General features: G+C 47.6%; 2 protein-coding genes across 3 annotated transcripts; one reads left to right on the top strand and one right to left on the bottom strand.

The window, feature by feature from the left end:
• The first annotated feature begins 63 nt into the window (after positions 1 to 63).
• Rudimentary (carbamoyl-phosphate synthetase 2, aspartate transcarbamylase, and dihydroorotase rudimentary) lies at positions 64 to 16,244 on the top strand. Of its 2 annotated transcripts, XM_076901150.1 has the most exons (26): positions 65 to 359; positions 1,085 to 1,223; positions 1,449 to 1,734; positions 1,815 to 2,131; positions 2,205 to 2,772; positions 2,839 to 3,072; positions 3,157 to 3,801; positions 3,884 to 4,436; positions 4,502 to 4,877; positions 4,944 to 5,370; positions 5,450 to 5,648; positions 5,711 to 5,862; positions 5,944 to 6,048; positions 11,517 to 11,765; positions 12,113 to 12,364; positions 12,468 to 12,632; positions 12,748 to 12,909; positions 12,983 to 13,154; positions 13,248 to 13,363; positions 13,568 to 13,982; positions 14,050 to 14,393; positions 14,469 to 14,610; positions 14,682 to 14,752; positions 14,825 to 15,003; positions 15,101 to 15,305; positions 15,600 to 16,244. In XM_076901150.1, the coding sequence occupies exons 1-26, from the start codon at positions 239 to 241 to the stop codon at positions 15,795 to 15,797; spliced, it is 6,792 nt and encodes a 2,263-aa protein (XP_076757265.1). In that variant the 5' UTR covers positions 65 to 238; the 3' UTR covers positions 15,798 to 16,244. The 2 variants fall into 2 exon arrangements, with proteins under 2 accessions (XP_076757258.1, XP_076757265.1); XM_076901143.1 differs by having other exon boundaries at positions 64 to 359; positions 5,711 to 6,048.
• LOC143429690 (uncharacterized) lies at positions 6,476 to 10,094 on the bottom strand. Its single transcript, XM_076905409.1, has 4 exons — positions 9,880 to 10,094; positions 9,351 to 9,649; positions 7,489 to 9,275; positions 6,476 to 7,075 (listed from the first exon to the last, which is right to left on the bottom strand). The coding sequence occupies exons 1-4, from the start codon at positions 10,092 to 10,094 to the stop codon at positions 6,476 to 6,478; spliced, it is 2,901 nt and encodes a 966-aa protein (XP_076761524.1).
• Positions 16,245 to 16,433: the final 189 nt, after the last annotated feature.

Below are 16,433 nucleotides of genomic sequence, written 5' to 3'. Positions count from 1 at the left end.
TCGACGAGAGTCGCGCAGTCGACCGCGCGCACAACGACCAGCAGAACCGGACGCCTATCGGCTGGAGCAGAAAGCGTTTCGTGGCGCTGCGCACGGTTCTACGCGAGGCTGAGCAACATCGCGAGGCCCGCTACGATCCTCGATTCTGAATGTATAAAGCGTGCCCTCGACTCGCGTTGCGAGCAGTGTCCACCGGGTCGAGAACACGCCCGGAGTATCCCGCGAATCGTTCGAGAAAATGCACGAGCACGCGACCGTTCTTGGTCCCGTGTCTAAACCGGTCTATCTTTTGCTCGAGGATGGCTCTGTCTTCCCGGGAAGACATTTCGGCGCGGAGAAACCGGTCGATGGTGAAATAGGTGAGTGCACGAGGAGCACGTGCTCTCGTCCATGTTCATTGCGTCGCGCGGTTCGGTGCACGTGCACAGACTCTTTTTCCGCGATCAGCGTGCTTTCGATTTTAATTAGACACCTCGGATCAGCTCGTTTCTTCTCGCATTACTTCTCGCGTAGAATCGTACTATTTGTTTGCGTCCGAGTACACGCTCCGATGAGAGCAGACGGAGAGGGATAGAGAGAGTGGGTTGTTACATATACGTTTGTTAGGTCAGCGTATAATCGAGACGCCACGTGGGACCGTTTCTCGTCCCTCGTTGATTATACCTCTTCGGTCAATGATTATCGTCTAGTTATTATCTTTCAACGAATTCTTACGATAATACTCGCCGTGCAGGAAACACGTCGTTGCGTCGCACACATTGACAACTCTATTTGCCTCGAAGACTTTTGCTTTTATATCGTACGCGAGTCTAACGATATTAACGTTCACGTGTATGTGTGTGTATATATATATATACAGAAATACGATTTCCCTTTCATGCAAACGTATTCAACAATTCACGAGGTGACCGCTATCATCTGCTCTAATCCGTTTATATCGCGAGCCCGTAAATCGGATCGTTCGGTCGCAAGTGATTTTCGATATCGTATTTACATTCCGAAATTACGGTTACAATCCGAACGACCGTTCCACGCGTAACGTGCGTATACCTACACGCTGCCCGTACTGATGCATTTTTTACAGTCTTCCAGACCGGTATGGTGGGTTACCCGGAGTCGCTTACAGATCCTTCCTACCATGCACAAATACTAGTGCTCACGTATCCATTGATCGGGAATTATGGCGTATTCGGTGACGAGTTGGACCAATATAAGATCCCATAGTAAGATCAAAATGAGAAAAAGAAAAGAAAAAAATAGAAAATACATTCGTTTTTTGCCGGTGTACACAGTAACTACCAAATAAATATATCCTTATCGATGACTAATATTTATCGCTCTACCGCTGTTTTCGTCGATACTCTATATCGACGATCGCGGAGCAAATGCCAGCGATAGAGCACTTCGAAAACTGAACACGATCGTAGCGGGGATCATTCTTCTTGCAGCTGGTTCGAATCTAATCGAATTTGGGCCGCTGCTCTGGTGGTTGGAGAGATATGCGAGACACCGAGCCACTGGCGGCAAACCAAGACGTTATCCGATTGGATGCGGGAACAGAACGTTCCTGGTATACACGAGGTGGACACCAGGGCTCTGACGAAAGTAATTCGCGAGAAGGGTACGATATTGGGTAGGATCGTGTTCGAGCCCCCGGGTGGGTGTCCGTTACCCTCGCTGATCCCGCCGATAGCGGATCCCAACAGGAGGAACCTCGTCGCAGAAGTTGTTCAGGTGGGCAAACGGCGAGGCGCGTCGCGATCTAAACGATAGCCTTCCTAGTAACGCTGATTACATCGTATGTTGTGTTCCAGCCACGGCAAACAAGCTACAATCCCGCTGGCTATCCGCGTATTTGCGTGGTAGACTGCGGTCTAAAGTACAATCAATTGAGATGCTTGATTAGTCAAGGTGCTCGCGTCGACGTAGTGCCTTGGGACTACGATTTAAACGAAGCAGATTACGACGGCCTGTTCCTAAGCAACGGACCAGGAGACCCTAACAGATGCGAGACGACGATCGACAATATTCGATCGATCCTACGATCCGAGACATCGAAGCCGATCTTTGGCATTTGCTTGGGTCACCAGTTGCTCTGTTTAGCCGCGGGATGTACCACCTACAAGATGAGGTACGTACCGTATTTTTCATCCAGTATCTTATCGTTATCTCGTTTCTCGTAAGCAAACGCAGTTTCCGTCCAGCTACGGGAACCGTGGCCACAATCAACCGGTGACGCACCACGGAACCGGACGATGCTACATGACCTCGCAGAATCACGGGTACGCGGTGGACGCGAGCCAACTGCCGGTCGATTGGGAACCGCTTTTCACCAACACCAACGACAACAGCAACGAGGGGGTCGTGCACTCGTGGCTTCCTTATTTCTCGGTTCAATTCCACCCGGAGCACACCGCTGGTCCCCAGGACCTGGAATGCCTGTTCGATGTATTCTTGGGCGCTGTGACCGACAATGCGAAGGGCAATGGACAAGTGGCCATCAAGGAACGATTGAATCGAAAGTTGATGTATAACATCGAAAACAGCAACTTGTTCCTACGACCAAAGAAGGTCCTCATTTTGGGATCCGGCGGTCTGAGCATCGGTCAGGCGGGCGAGTTTGATTATTCTGGCTCGCAGGCGATTAAAGCGTTGCGAGAGGAGTGCATACAAACGCTTCTGATCAATCCGAATATCGCGACCGTGCAAACGTCCAAGGGTATGGCTGACAAAGTCTACTTTTTACCAATCACACCGGAATACGTTGAACAGGTAGGCGAGACGCTGATATTCTCGCTCGATTTCAGTTCTATCTGACCAATTTTAATTTCATTTTAGGTAATCCGATCGGAGAGACCCGATGCCGTTCTTTTAACGTTCGGCGGACAGACTGCTCTCAATTGCGGCGTCGAGTTGAAAAGGAATGGGATGTTCGACAAGTACAACGTTAAAATTCTAGGGACACCTATACAGTCGGTTATAGAAACGGAGGATAGGAAGATCTTCGCTGAGCGCATCGCGGAGATCAACGAGAAGGTTGCACCGAGCGCTGCAGTGTACTCCATCCAAGAGGTGAGAAACTTGAGGATCGTCGCGATGAATGTTGGATATTTCCTGAAAATTTCCAGATTATATACCACGTTCGCATTTTTTCAGGCACTGGACGCAGCTGAGAAATTGGGCTACCCTGTGATGGCTAGGGCGGCGTTCTCTCTTGGAGGTTTGGGCTCTGGTTTCGCGAACTCCAAGGAAGAACTGAAACGCCTCGCGCAGCAAGCGTTCGCCCACTCGAATCAGCTGATCATCGACAAGTCGTTGAAAGGATGGAAGGAGGTGGAGTACGAGGTCGTTCGGGACGCGTACGACAACTGCATCACGGTTTGCAACATGGAGAACGTCGACCCTCTTGGTATCCACACTGGAGAATCGATCGTTATCGCTCCTAGTCAAACTTTGTCGAACAAGGAGTACAATATGCTTCGAACTACGGCCATTAACGTGATCAGGCACTTTGGTATCGTGGGCGAGTGCAACATTCAGTACGCGTTGAACCCAAACACCGAGGAGTATTATATAATCGAGGTGAATGCGAGATTGTCTCGCAGCTCGGCACTGGCGAGCAAAGCGACCGGTTATCCGCTGGCTTATGTGGCCGCCAAGTTGGCTCTTGGTATTCGTTTACCGGATATCCATAATACTGTCACCGGGAAGACAACGGCGTGCTTCGAGCCCAGCCTCGATTATTGCGTGGTCAAGATACCAAGATGGGACCTCAGCAAGTTTCATCGAGTCAGCACGAAGGTATGAACGAATCATACCACTGAATATGGATATGGTATCGTGATTTATGGTATCGCGAAATTTTCATTTTTGACCATTTCAGATCGGCAGTTCGATGAAAAGCGTTGGGGAAGTAATGGCGATCGGACGCAAGTTCGAGGAGGCCTTTCAGAAGGCTTTGCGAATGGTCGACGAGAACATCAACGGTTTCGATCCGTATGTGAAAGCTCCGAACGACGAAGAACTGGAGAAGCCAACGGACAAACGGATGTTCGTTCTTGCCGCCTCCATTAAGGCCGGCTACACGATCGATCGGTTGTACGAGCTTACGAAAATTGATAGATGGTTTCTGCACAAGATGAAGAACATAATCGACTACTACGCGGTGTTGGAGAATACGGATCACACGAAATTGTCGCACGACATTTTGCTACGAGCAAAGCAGATTGGATTCTCCGATAAACAAATCGCAGCCGTGGTTAAGAGCTCGGAACTAGCGGTGAGGATACAAAGACAGGAGAGCAATATTCGACCGATGGTGAAGCAGATAGACACGGTGGCTGCTGAGTGGCCAGCTACCACGAATTACTTGTACCTGACGTATAACGGCATAACGCATGACGTGGAATTCCCTGGCGGGTACATGATGGTGATAGGTAAGCGAATGTGCGAGCAAGAGGTAGGCGTCAAGATGATTCACGTAGACATTTCGTGTACATAGGCTCTGGAGTGTATCGAATTGGCAGTTCCGTGGAGTTCGACTGGTGCGCGGTCAGTTGCCTGCGCGAGTTGCGAAATTTGGGGAGAAAAACGATCATGGTCAACTACAATCCAGAGACGGTCAGCACGGACTATGACATGAGCGATCGATTGTACTTCGAGGAGATATCGTTCGAAGTCGTGATGGACATCTACGATCACGAATGCCCCGAAGGAATAATTCTATCCATGGGCGGTCAGTTGCCAAACAACATCGCGATGGACCTCCACAGACAGCAAGCTAGAATTCTTGGCACTTCACCGGAGTCTGTGGATGGAGCCGAGAATCGTTTCAAATTTTCTCGTATGTTGGATGGAATAGGGATCTCGCAACCTAGGTAAAAATGAAGTGAATTTTTCTCTCTATTTTTTTTCCGTTAACTTAACAATCGTACTTACAACAGATGGAAAGAATTGACCAACTTAAAATCCGCCATCGAGTTCTGCGAGGAAGTCGGTTATCCATGCTTGGTGCGTCCTTCGTACGTGTTAAGCGGTGCCGCCATGAACGTGGCCCACTCGAATCACGATCTCGAGTCCTACTTGAAGAGCGCCAGTGAAGTGAACAAGGAGCATCCGGTGGTCATATCAAAATTTATACTCGAGGCGAAGGAGATAGACGTCGACGCGGTCGCCTATGACGGAATCATCCTGTGCATGGCGGTGTCGGAGCACGTGGAGAACGCGGGGGTTCATTCTGGCGATGCCACCCTCGTCACGCCACCGCAGGACATCAACGCGGAAACGTTGGCGAAGATAAAAATGATGTCCAAAGCTATCGCTGCATCCCTCGGCGTAACAGGGCCCTTTAATATGCAGTTGATCGCGAAGGTAGTGTTGTCGATAAGTAAACTCCATCGAAGAGGTGGATGATACATATTAATCTCTCTTCTTCTTCTCTTCTCGGTAGGATAACGAGCTGAAAGTCATCGAGTGCAACGTCAGAGTGTCCAGATCTTTCCCGTTCGTCTCCAAGACGTTGGACCACGATTTCGTAGCAATGGCCACGCGATTGATCGTTGGAGAGCCCGTGGATCCCGTGGACGTTCTCGCCGGATGTGGCAAAGTGGGCGTTAAAGTTCCTCAGTTTTCGTTCTCGCGTCTTGCTGGTCAGTATACGAGTTTTTCATAGCCAATCGAGGATGAAGTATAACACCTGGTTGTTGAATAGGTGCCGACGTGATGTTGGGCGTAGAGATGGTGTCCACCGGGGAAGTAGCTTGCTTCGGAGACAATCGATACGAGGCTTACTTGAAGGGGATGATGAGCACAGGTTTCCATATGCCGCAGAAAGGCATCTTGCTCTCGATAGGTAGTTTCAAGGTAATTTCCACGTGTTCCAGCATTCTAGAGAACCGTTGTACACGCTTCGCGCACAGAGACATACGTTATTTTCGATTACAGCACAAAATGGAATTGTTGCCGTCCATTAGCAGTCTTCACAAAATGGGTTACAAGCTGTACGCTAGCATGGGGACCGCCGACTTTTACACAGAGCACGGGGTGGAGGTAAGTGAGAAGTACATTTCACGAGTGTCCTTTAAGATCCTCTCTCTTAGAACAGCTGAACACATATATTTAAATATAATTATATACAAGTTACGTTTACCTAAGCTCCTCTGCGTTCTACCGCGATTAATTTCTTTAGAAACAAGAAATGCGTCCGATCTCGTGTTCGTGAGTATAAATAGTAATTAAATATCAATAAATTATGTAGGTTACTCGCTAAAGTTTGAAAAATTTATTATGAAACGGAAGAGTAGATAGAGAACAGTGGGATAGTTACTATAAATGCCGAAACTCGTCGATGGATCAAGTGATATGCGTATATGTGCGCGCGCGTGTGTTTCTTTTTCTTTTCTTTTCCTTCTCTTTTTTTTATTTTCTTTTCCTTTTGCGTTTTTTCCTTCTCTCTCGTTTCTCAGTTAAGACGTTTCTAAATGTACGTAGTCTCGTGTGCTTCTGAGCTATCAAGAAGCTTTACCGTGAGTCGACGTTTCCCGTTGTTCGACTCCGAAACTACACTTTCCTCGGTCGAACTTTGACTCGTGCTCGCAGTCGGTGCACTTTTGTCGACCGGAACGCTCGGAGGCTGCTCGTCCGGTTCTTCGTAAGGTGACTCGTGAACGATCGCCTTCGTAACGTTCGTGACACCGTGACTAGCGCTAGCTCTCGATTCCATCGACGACCGAACTTTGTTCGGTGATTCGCGCGTGAACCGATCGTTCAACGCAGAGGCGTAAATGGCCGTCTCCTGGTTCCTCTTTGGCATAGGCGGCCGTTTTTCCTGCGATTCGTCGGAGCCTAGTTTCTTCCTTCTGAGATCCCTAATTTTATTACGAAACGCTAGTGCGTTCTCCTTGAAATTTTGATTCTCCAAGAGAAGGATGGACAGCCGATCGGCGTGGTTCAGGAAGCTCGTCTTCTGCTGGCCCGCTTTGTAATGGCCGCACCGTTCGGCTATAACGATGAAGTGCCGTATGAAGAACTCTAACAGAATGTACAACCTTGGACCTTCCAGACTAGCACATCGTATCTGAAAGTAGAAAGATAAATAGAGTTTTTAATCCCTAGGTATCATCCTATATCATAGATTATAGATAATATATGTGTAGATAAGATTAGAGTTTAGCGGAGTAGAAGTAAATTAATTTAATTTCACTAGCTGTTATCGAATATAGAACGATAGATAATCGTGTTTTTAGGTAGCCTTTTATTCGGCTGGTCGAATTAATACGGGCAATTGTATTTGACGTGGCGAAGGGTCGTCGGCCGAGGAAATCAATGAAATGGAGAAATAGCTAACAGATAGCGATATGAGTCATCTTTTTAAACAGGAGTGTAATGATTTCGAGAAGAACGATCTTTCGAAACAGCCCGCACAATCAGGAAACGTTCGTTCCGGATTTCGATAATAATTGGAATTCTGTTACGAAGTAGCGTGCTTACCGAGATTTCGATGATAGAGTCGGAGGCCTTGCGCGTGTTAATCAACGTTTTATTAACTATCGGTTGGGCGACCTGCCTGCTTCGTTGATTCTTGGTAGTCTTGACCCTGTCCCAAAATCCTACTGTGCCATACTTGTCCTCCTGCACGATCGCTTCCGGTTGCTTGCGCGTCATCGGCATAGGTATGTTCTGGGACAACGTCGGATTGAGCAACGACAACGTGTCCATCGTTAATATCTTGAACAACATCTCGTAATTTAACCGCGGGAAGAAGTTCTCGTTGTAATAGATGTTCTCCATCGCGTGGAACACGTACATCACCGGGTTCTCGGTGATACGTTTCAATTGCTTCTGCGTGTACAGCATGTCCTCGCCCGGTATATTTTTGAAGAGATTCCTGCCGTTTACGAAGTAATCTTGCAGCGTGGGCTCGTTCTGGCCGATGTTGCTGTAGAGAGAGTTGAGCAACTTCAACAGACACTCGCCCATTCCGTTGTACGGCCACTTGGACGGCCTGTCGTCCTCCTCGATCATCCAGAACAGCTTGTGCCTGATGTGCGAGGTGGTCAAGCCGAATATAGTGTCGAATACGGGTCTCAGGAACGTCTTGTGGAGCATCAGCGTGATCAGATACACTTGCACTTGGGCCTGTGTCATGCAGGTTTCGAGATACCTTTCGGTAGCTGGGAAGGTCAACTGCCACTCGAGATCCTCCATGAGATTGCTGTGTTCGTGCGTCAACTCGAAGGACTCTGGCACCACGTAGCAACCGAAGTCCTTGATCCTGTCGACGTCGGTGTAATCGGGCCAGGTACTCCGCGGCCTGTCCAGCCACTCCTGAGCGCACATCGGCCAATCCAGCCAAACGGCTGGTATTACCTCGTACTGTTCCATGTGGCTGTATCTCACCTCATTGGACACCATTATTTTGTCGCAGTAAACCACGCAATCGGCCGACTTCTCCACGTTATTCACCGACTCCTTGTCGAAGCCCAGCAAGTACGCCAGTCTCTTCTCGAACAGATACTTGAAGTGATCCGTGAACTGCTTGCTGTTCACGTACGTCAGTTGATAGTTGTGTCGACGCATGGCCTTCTTGAGTCTGCGCTGTTTACTGTTCAACAGTTTTATTTTTTCCTTCTTAGGGTTGTACACGGTCCCATCAGGCGCGTACGTGATCTTCTTGAAGCAACTATTCGGGTACTCCCCGTTCATCATTCTCAATATATCGGTCTCGGTTGAGCCAGATTTAGGGGATGCCTTCGAGGTTTGACTCGGATTGCTGTCAGTGTCCATGCCGTAATTGCCGGATCTGTATCCAGAACTATTGTTGCTGATCTGATCGTGATTGGTCGACCTTTGAACGATCTTCGTTCGAGGTACTTGTTTCTCCCATTGCGGACTCTCTCGCGTGAACAGCTCGCCCTTCGATCCTGCCTTGACGTTCGACCGTCCTCGCTCCTCGGCCAGCGACCCGTTATCGTAATCGGTTACATTTTTAACGTTACGATTAAAATGAGATAACTTGATCGGATCTTCGGACACGACGTCCTCGTCGCACAAGTTGGGTAGAGATTTCGAATGGTTGAACTTGGAGTCCTTGAAGGACTCTCGCATCGGTACCGCGGGCCTCACCATGTTGGCGGACGCGATCGATCGAGGCTTCGGACCGTAAATGCTCTCCGCCTCGCTGTACAGTTCGTCCTCGGTCTCCGCGATGGACGACAGATCCACGTCGTCGGACTTTTTCGATGGAAACTCATCGAGCACTTGGAGCTGCACGTATCCTATCAACAACGTAGACACGATAAATACCGAGAGGGATACGATCGCTTAAGTACACGGCGATTTCGATCACTTACCGCAATGCTGCGTAGGTTTCAACAGTACGTTGTACATGGGAAAGTCGTTCACGTTGCTGTACTGCGGCGGATCGTCGTGCTCGGTGATGTCGATGTTGTTGTGGACCACGTAAATTCGTATCGGTAGCAACGGCTCGAGGGTCGGTCGACCCGTTTTCCGCATCGACACGAAGCGAACATTCCGCGCGATTTGCTCCTGCAGAATGTCCGGCATCAAGACGTGCTTTTGCCGCGGCAGATGTTTGTTCAGTTCGCTCTCGCGCTTCGACGCCAGCGTCTCCTTCACGAGCTTGATTTCCCTGAAACCCACCAGCGCGGTAAAATGCGTATTGTTTTCTAATCGATCCCGATAAAGTCGCGTTTTATCGCGAGCACGGGCGTTAGCGGTACCGATAATCTACGGATCGTATCGGAGTTCAATGAATAAGTAGAATGGCCCTCGTCGTATTAATAATAAAATTAGAAACGTGTACGTGAATATTCTTCACGTCGCGATACACGATTCTTGGAAAATCGTTTGATATCTTACTCGTCGTAGTTCCCGAAGAACTGAACGCACATCATGAGATTGTTCAGTATGAACATCTCGGGGTTCCTTTCGATGGTCCTCTTCAACAACAGCAACTGCGGGTCAGGCTCGCCACGATTGGCCACCGAGCTTCTGGTACTCTCGGCTTGGCTGCTCACTCCGACCTTCCCGTATGTTTTCTCCCGCGACTTGATCTTCGACTTGGAGTTTCCCATCTCGCGTCCGTGGCACTTAAGTGCTTGAAACCCCGCGGGAAACTAAATTCACAACTACAGAATGTCTCCTCTCGGTTCTTCAACCGATTCGGTGGGTTGTTGTTCGTTGATCCTGACACTTCACCGAAGAATCAACGTCCGCGTTCATGACGCATGTAAACGGGTATACGAGACAACGCGTGTTCAATCATCAACGGGACAATAATGTAATCGCGGCGTACCGATCCCGATAAATACCTACCTACCTATCGTTATCGAGCTACGAAACGGAATGCCTCTAATCGACGCTCGCTATCGGCTATCGACAAATAAGCCGGTCATGAACAATTTTTGTGCTAACATCACGGCACTCGCGCCGCGCGGTTCTAAACTATAATTCCACGAGGGAAGTGCGATAGTCGTAACGCGCGTTTACGAGTACCGAAAATTCGCCAGCGGATCGTAAGTTCAATAAAAAAACCGAGGAGATTCGCGTCGATCGTGCTCTCGAGTCGATCGTGCACGATTTCCGTGCCGCGGAATCGAGTCGAAAAATCTGGGTCAGCTATTAAGGAGTGATATCGTTTCGATATGCAAGATATTTCCCGCGATACGGGATATACACACGCGATAAGCGACTACAGTAGGAATTAATGTATACGTAGACATATTTTCGATTGATATTGCAACTACAGTAGAATACTTTATTTGTTCGAGCAACAGTTGACTGAACTTTTGCAAGACTCGTTTCACACGGTTCCACTGTCGATCGTCGTATCAGTATAAAAAAATTGTAATTTTCATTCCTATATTGCGATGATTAATGCATTAAAAAATTAACATACTGAAATAATCAATCGACTTTTGTTATACGAGTGCTTCAGCTATTTCATTCTACAAGCTATAGAAATACTAGTAGAGTTCTGTTCAGTTATAACTTGTTTATGTCAATGATATATATTGTAACGGCAACTAGTTCACGATTCTCCTATTGAAGTCAGAGATAAAAATATGTTAAGAAGAAAGTTGATCCTTATCTAATCTAAGTGCTGGATATAAAGAGGCAATCGATATATCGAAAATAGCTTCTGATGATACCAAAAATATTTTTATATAAACATATTTGAAACGCAGCAATAGCGCACGTATCCGTGTCACGCAGCAGGGATTCACGTACGAGCGAAGAAAAATCGCCGAAACGATTCCCGTCTATCTTGATCGATAGAGCTCCGTCGATTCCGCCAGTGATTCAGTAAAACTACTGCGTATTCAAAGATCGTTATCGCGTAGATACGGTCAGATACAACAGGTCCAATTGCTTTGGCTTAACATAAGAAAAAAAAGAACAAAAAAAAAAGTAATATGAACAATCGCGTTGAAAAGCGTGATAGATAAAATATGCGAGAGAAAATGAAACGTGAAACGAATATTTTTCGAGCGCAGGTAGAACCGGTACAATGGACGTTCGAGAACATCAGCGTGAACGAGGATTCCAGCCCCAGCGACCTGAGACACCTGGCCGATTTCCTATCGTCGAAGCAGTTCGATCTTGTAATTAATTTGCCGATGAGGAATGGCGGCGCGCGGCGTGTTTCCAACTTTATGACACACGGCTACCGTACGAGAAGGCTCGCCATCGATTATTCCGTTCCTCTGGTCACTGACGTCAAGTGCGCCAAATTGCTCGTCGAGGTAAGCGTGACACTGTACCGCGCGCAGATACTTTTTTCACCAAGCCTTAATTCAAATATTGTTTATGTCCGCCTCTTATCGCCGAATATCTAAATCGCTGTATAATCACGTTGGCAAAGGAGTGACGAGTTGCCCACGGTATTTATTAAACTGATTAAGAAAGTTTAATACAAGGATTATAGTCGGTAGCATTTTTATATCTGCGACGAATCATTACGAGAGACGAAAAAAAATCAGAATAGAATTACTTTCTATAGTCGTCGATGAGTAACCGTATAGTTGTACTTATTGTTTAAACATCATCAAGAGCGAACGTGACGTCGAAAACGTTTCTGTTTGCTGCACAGGCGATGAGAATGCTGGGCGGACGTGCCCCACGCATGAAAACCCATACGGATTGCATGTCATCGCGAAGGATGATCAAGCTTCCAGGGTTCATCGACGTCCACGTGCACACGCGTGATCCTGGCGCGGTTTACAAAGAGGACTTCGCTTCTTGCACCGCCGCTGCACTAGCCGGTGGTATCACGATCATTTTCGCGATGCCCAATACGAACCCCGCGGTTGTCGATCATCAATCGTTCGCTCTAGCCAAAGAGGTGAATATCAAACGAACGACAGATTACCTCGGACGAGAAAATTACGAGATCGTCCCAAAGGTTCACGGATTACTTGTACATTTATTTCTTTACGATCGTGCAGCGCGCCCTTCCCAACGCAAGGTGCGACTACGCGATTTACGTGGGCGCTTCGTCGGATAATTACAACATTACGTCGGAATTGGCCCCGTTAGCGGCTGGTCTGAAAATGTATCTGAATGAAACGTTCACGACGCTGCGATTGACCGATCTCACGTTGTGGATCAAGGTACGTAAACGGGACGCGGATTAATCGCGTTGATAACGTGACGACAATTGCACGTTGCATGTTTCCCCGTGTGATTCACCGCTTAATCGACGTTTCGGGTTTTTTTTTCTGTTAGCACTTTCAAACCTGGCCGAAGAAGTATCCGCTCTGCGTGCACGCGGAGGGGCAAACGACAGCCGCGATCCTTTTGTTGGCCGGTTTGCATAACAGGCCAATTCACGTGTGCCACGTAGCCAGGAAGGAGGAGATTCAAATTATACGCGCGGCTAAAGAAAAAGTATACGATCCGTTGCCGTTTCTTTTCACAATAGTATTTCCTAGCGAATGCATTTCCCTTTTCTTTATGCTAGGGAATGGCAGTTACTTGCGAGGTGTGCCCTCATCACTTGTTCCTCTGCGAGGACGATCTAGATCGCATAGGACACGGACGAGGCCAAGTAAGGCCAGCATTGGGGACCAGAGAAGACCAACAAGCTCTTTGGGACAATCTCGATATTATCGACTGTTTCGCGACGGATCATGGTTAGTGCCTTCTTGGTCACTTTTTCAACGATTTGCCATGGACTCAGGATAGTTAAGTGATAGCTCTGTTAAACACGCGATTTTATGTTCAAGCACCCCATACGGTGCAAGAGAAATCCAGCGAGAAACCACCCCCAGGATTTCCTGGACTCGAGACGATGCTCCCGCTTCTGTTGACCGCAGTCCACGAAGGGAAGCTAACGATCGACGTAAGTATGACCACGAGTTTCGTGAACACCAGCTAAATTGACGATAACTTAAAATCTTGATTATCACACTATTACATAAGTGTCTTGTTTTATATCTTCTCGTTACAAAGTACGGGCTACTGATATCACTTTTCCGCTATTTTTTTTTATCAAACACTCGTCACATCCATCTACAGTACTGGCAAAAATGTCTCGTCATTTCAGGATATCACGGACAAACTGTACAGAAATCCGAAGAGAATCTTCAACGTGCCGGATCAACCGAACACCTACATCGAGGTGGATCTTGACGACGAATGGGTGATCCCGGACGCGATGCCTTTCAGCAAATCGAGGTGGACCCCGTTTGCTGGCATGAAAGTCCGTGGAACGGTTCACAGGGTAGTTTTGAGGGGAGAAGTCGCCTACGTCGAAGGACAGGTGCTGGTGAATCCTGGCTTCGGGCAAGACGTTAGAGAGATTCAAGCCAAGGCGAAACTCCTGACAGTTGCGAGTGCACCGGTCGTCGACGTGACTAGTCGACCAGGCTCAGCCATGGACGGACTTTTGTCGCCGAGTTACGAGAAGTACAACAATTACGCGGACCGGATAGCTGACATGTCGGAGGAGGAGCAGAACGGTAAAGTAGATCTTAGATCGAAGCTTCGTATCGCACGATTTATTCGTTCCTCTCTTTTTTTTTACAGATTTATATGCGCATCTATTCCAGACAACATCGCACAAGACGAACGTCCACTTCGCTCTGGACGTGGATTCTCGCGAGCAATCGAAGCTCATAACGTCTCATCAGCGCACCATCTCGCCTCTTCCGATTAGCAACGCGACCAAGTACAAAAGCGACAGCAATCCCAATCTCCTTCTAACCCCCGTGCCGCCAGTTCCTTCCGTTCACACCAGCCACAATCTAGCGGGACACGATATCCTGACAGTGGACATCTTCAATAAAGAATTGCTGAAAGACATCTTCAATCTTGCGGAGATACTTCGCAATGCTGTTAGAAAGGAAAGGCCTTTAGATCACATTTTGCGGGTGAGAAGGAGCTTGCAACGCCGTGATCAATAATATTTCAAAAATTTATCGTCGTTGCTCTCCATTTTGACGCAGGGGAAATTGATGGCATCGATCTTCTACGAAGTCAGCACGAGGACTTCTTGCAGCTTCGCGGCTGCGATGGAGAGACTCGGTGGTCGAGTGATATACATGGATGGGTCCACGTCCTCGGTGAAAAAGGGAGAAACGTTGGAAGGTGGGCTTGACAGGGAACTCTAATAAAAAAATACACGATGCATCGTATTTAACGTGCATCGACTTTTACAGATTCGGTAGCGGTGATGGCTGGCTATGCGGATGTAGTGGTGCTCCGGCATCCAGAGCCGGGCGCCGTATCGGTGGGTATTGAATTCTTTGAGATAAAGGTGATTAATCATGCTTCAGGCATTCAATGAGTGTTTCGCGTTCAGAGAGCTGCACAGCACTGTAGGAAGCCTTTGTTAAACGCTGGCGATGGCGTCGGGGAGCATCCTACCCAAGCGTTGCTCGACATCTTCACGATAAGGGACGAGATCGGTACGGTGAACGGTTTGACGATCACTATGGTCGGGGATTTGAAACATGGCAGAACTGTTCATTCTCTCGCAAGGTCAGAGGGTTCGTCCCTTATAAATTTTGCGAATCTACATACAAAAGGATGACACATCGACGGATCCCCCAATCCAAATTTTCCCGTCACATTACAGATTGTTGACTTTGTACAACGTCGAGCTTCGTTACGTCTGCCCGCCCGAACTTGGTATGCCCGATCACGTAGTGAAGTACGTGTCAGAACGTGGAATACCGCAGGATAAGTTCACGACCCTCGAGGACGCCCTCCCAGATACGGACGTTCTTTACATGACGCGCATTCAGAAAGAACGTTTCGCTACTCAGGAGGAATACCGTCAGGTAATTGGGTGAATGATTCTGCTATCAATGAACACGATAGTGTGCGGATCGAATAGTTGTCGTTAATACACGTAAACGAAATCATACGACGCACCTTGACCTTCGTATTGAGATAAATTGCTATCACCTAGTTAGAAATATCATAGCGCAAAAAAAAGGGGGAGAGACAAGTTGTAGAAGCTATCGCGTGATTAACCCCGTTGCGCAAATCAGACAGACTTCTGTTTGGTCTTGGCATAAGTGTTTTATCGATTTACGACGCGCGTGCCGGATATACGCGACGTTTTTTTACAGGTTTGCGGGCATTTCGTGATAACGCCGCAGCTGATGTCCCGCGCGAAGAGGAAGATGGTGGTGATGCATCCCTTGCCACGTGTTTTCGAGATCATCCCGGAATTCGACACGGATCCGCGCGCCGCTTACTTCCGGCAAGCCGAGAACGGCGTCTACGTTCGTATGGCACTCTTGGCAATGGTTCTTGGGCGTGCGTGATTCGTTCGGAGAATGAGAGTGGCGTCCTTCGTTTCTGGGTCAAGATCGTTCTGATTTCGGACGTACAAACAACGACGTAAGAGACAAAAAGAATAGAAGAAAAAACAGCACGTTCTTAATCCATCGCATTTCCAATTTGACTGTGATTCGTAACACGTAGATTGTTTTTATCGTTGACCAAAGGGTTAGTTAGACGGAGCCTTTCCCCTCCACGAACGAATGTAGGGTAAGATTTTAAACAAAACACGATGTGCCAAGGACGTTTACATTCGTCCAAATCTCATGACAAGGTAAAGCTTTTCTATTGAACGTTCGTCGTGCTTTTGACGGCATTTATTTTATACAAATGTATTTTGATAAACTTTTATCTCTACGCGCAACATGGTGTTAACGAGCATAATAGAAAGATACATGGTACGAGCCCCTTGCCTACCCCATATTGTTAAATAGGGGAGAGAAAGGACACGAACGAGATAATAAAAAAATATTCGACAGCATCATTTATTACACATATACATTTATATATATATTTTTATATACGAATGCTTCCCCTATATACACGTAATGTACGTATAAATAGATACACGTCCGGAAGTAGTACAGTTCTCATTGATAAGTGTCAACGTGTTCGCATGT

The sequence above is a fragment of the Xylocopa sonorina genome, chromosome 1 (assembly GCF_050948175.1).
Source record: "Xylocopa sonorina isolate GNS202 chromosome 1, iyXylSono1_principal, whole genome shotgun sequence".
Lineage (NCBI taxonomy): Eukaryota > Metazoa > Arthropoda > Insecta > Hymenoptera > Apidae > Xylocopa > Xylocopa sonorina.
The sequence above is the reverse complement of the archived record's forward strand: the minus strand, read 5'-3'. Positions and strand labels throughout refer to the sequence as shown.

Coding starts and splice junctions, on each gene's coding strand:
- Rudimentary (XM_076901143.1), top strand. CDS start 239: ATGCACGAGCACGCGACCGTTCTTGGTCCCGTGTCTAAACCGGTCTAT. Junction 4,437..4,501: donor CGGGTACATGATGGTGATAG/GTAAGCGAATGT, acceptor TCGTGTACATAG/GCTCTGGAGTGTATCGAATT. Junction 14,753..14,824: donor CAGAGCCGGGCGCCGTATCG/GTGGGTATTGAA, acceptor TTTCGCGTTCAG/AGAGCTGCACAGCACTGTAG.
- LOC143429690 (XM_076905409.1), bottom strand. CDS start 10,094: ATGGGAAACTCCAAGTCGAAGATCAAGTCGCGGGAGAAAACATACGGG. Junction 9,276..9,350: donor GAAACCTACGCAGCATTGCG/GTAAGTGATCGA, acceptor CGTTGTTGATAG/GATACGTGCAGCTCCAAGTG. Junction 7,076..7,488: donor ACTCTATCATCGAAATCTCG/GTAAGCACGCTA, acceptor TTCTACTTTCAG/ATACGATGTGCTAGTCTGGA.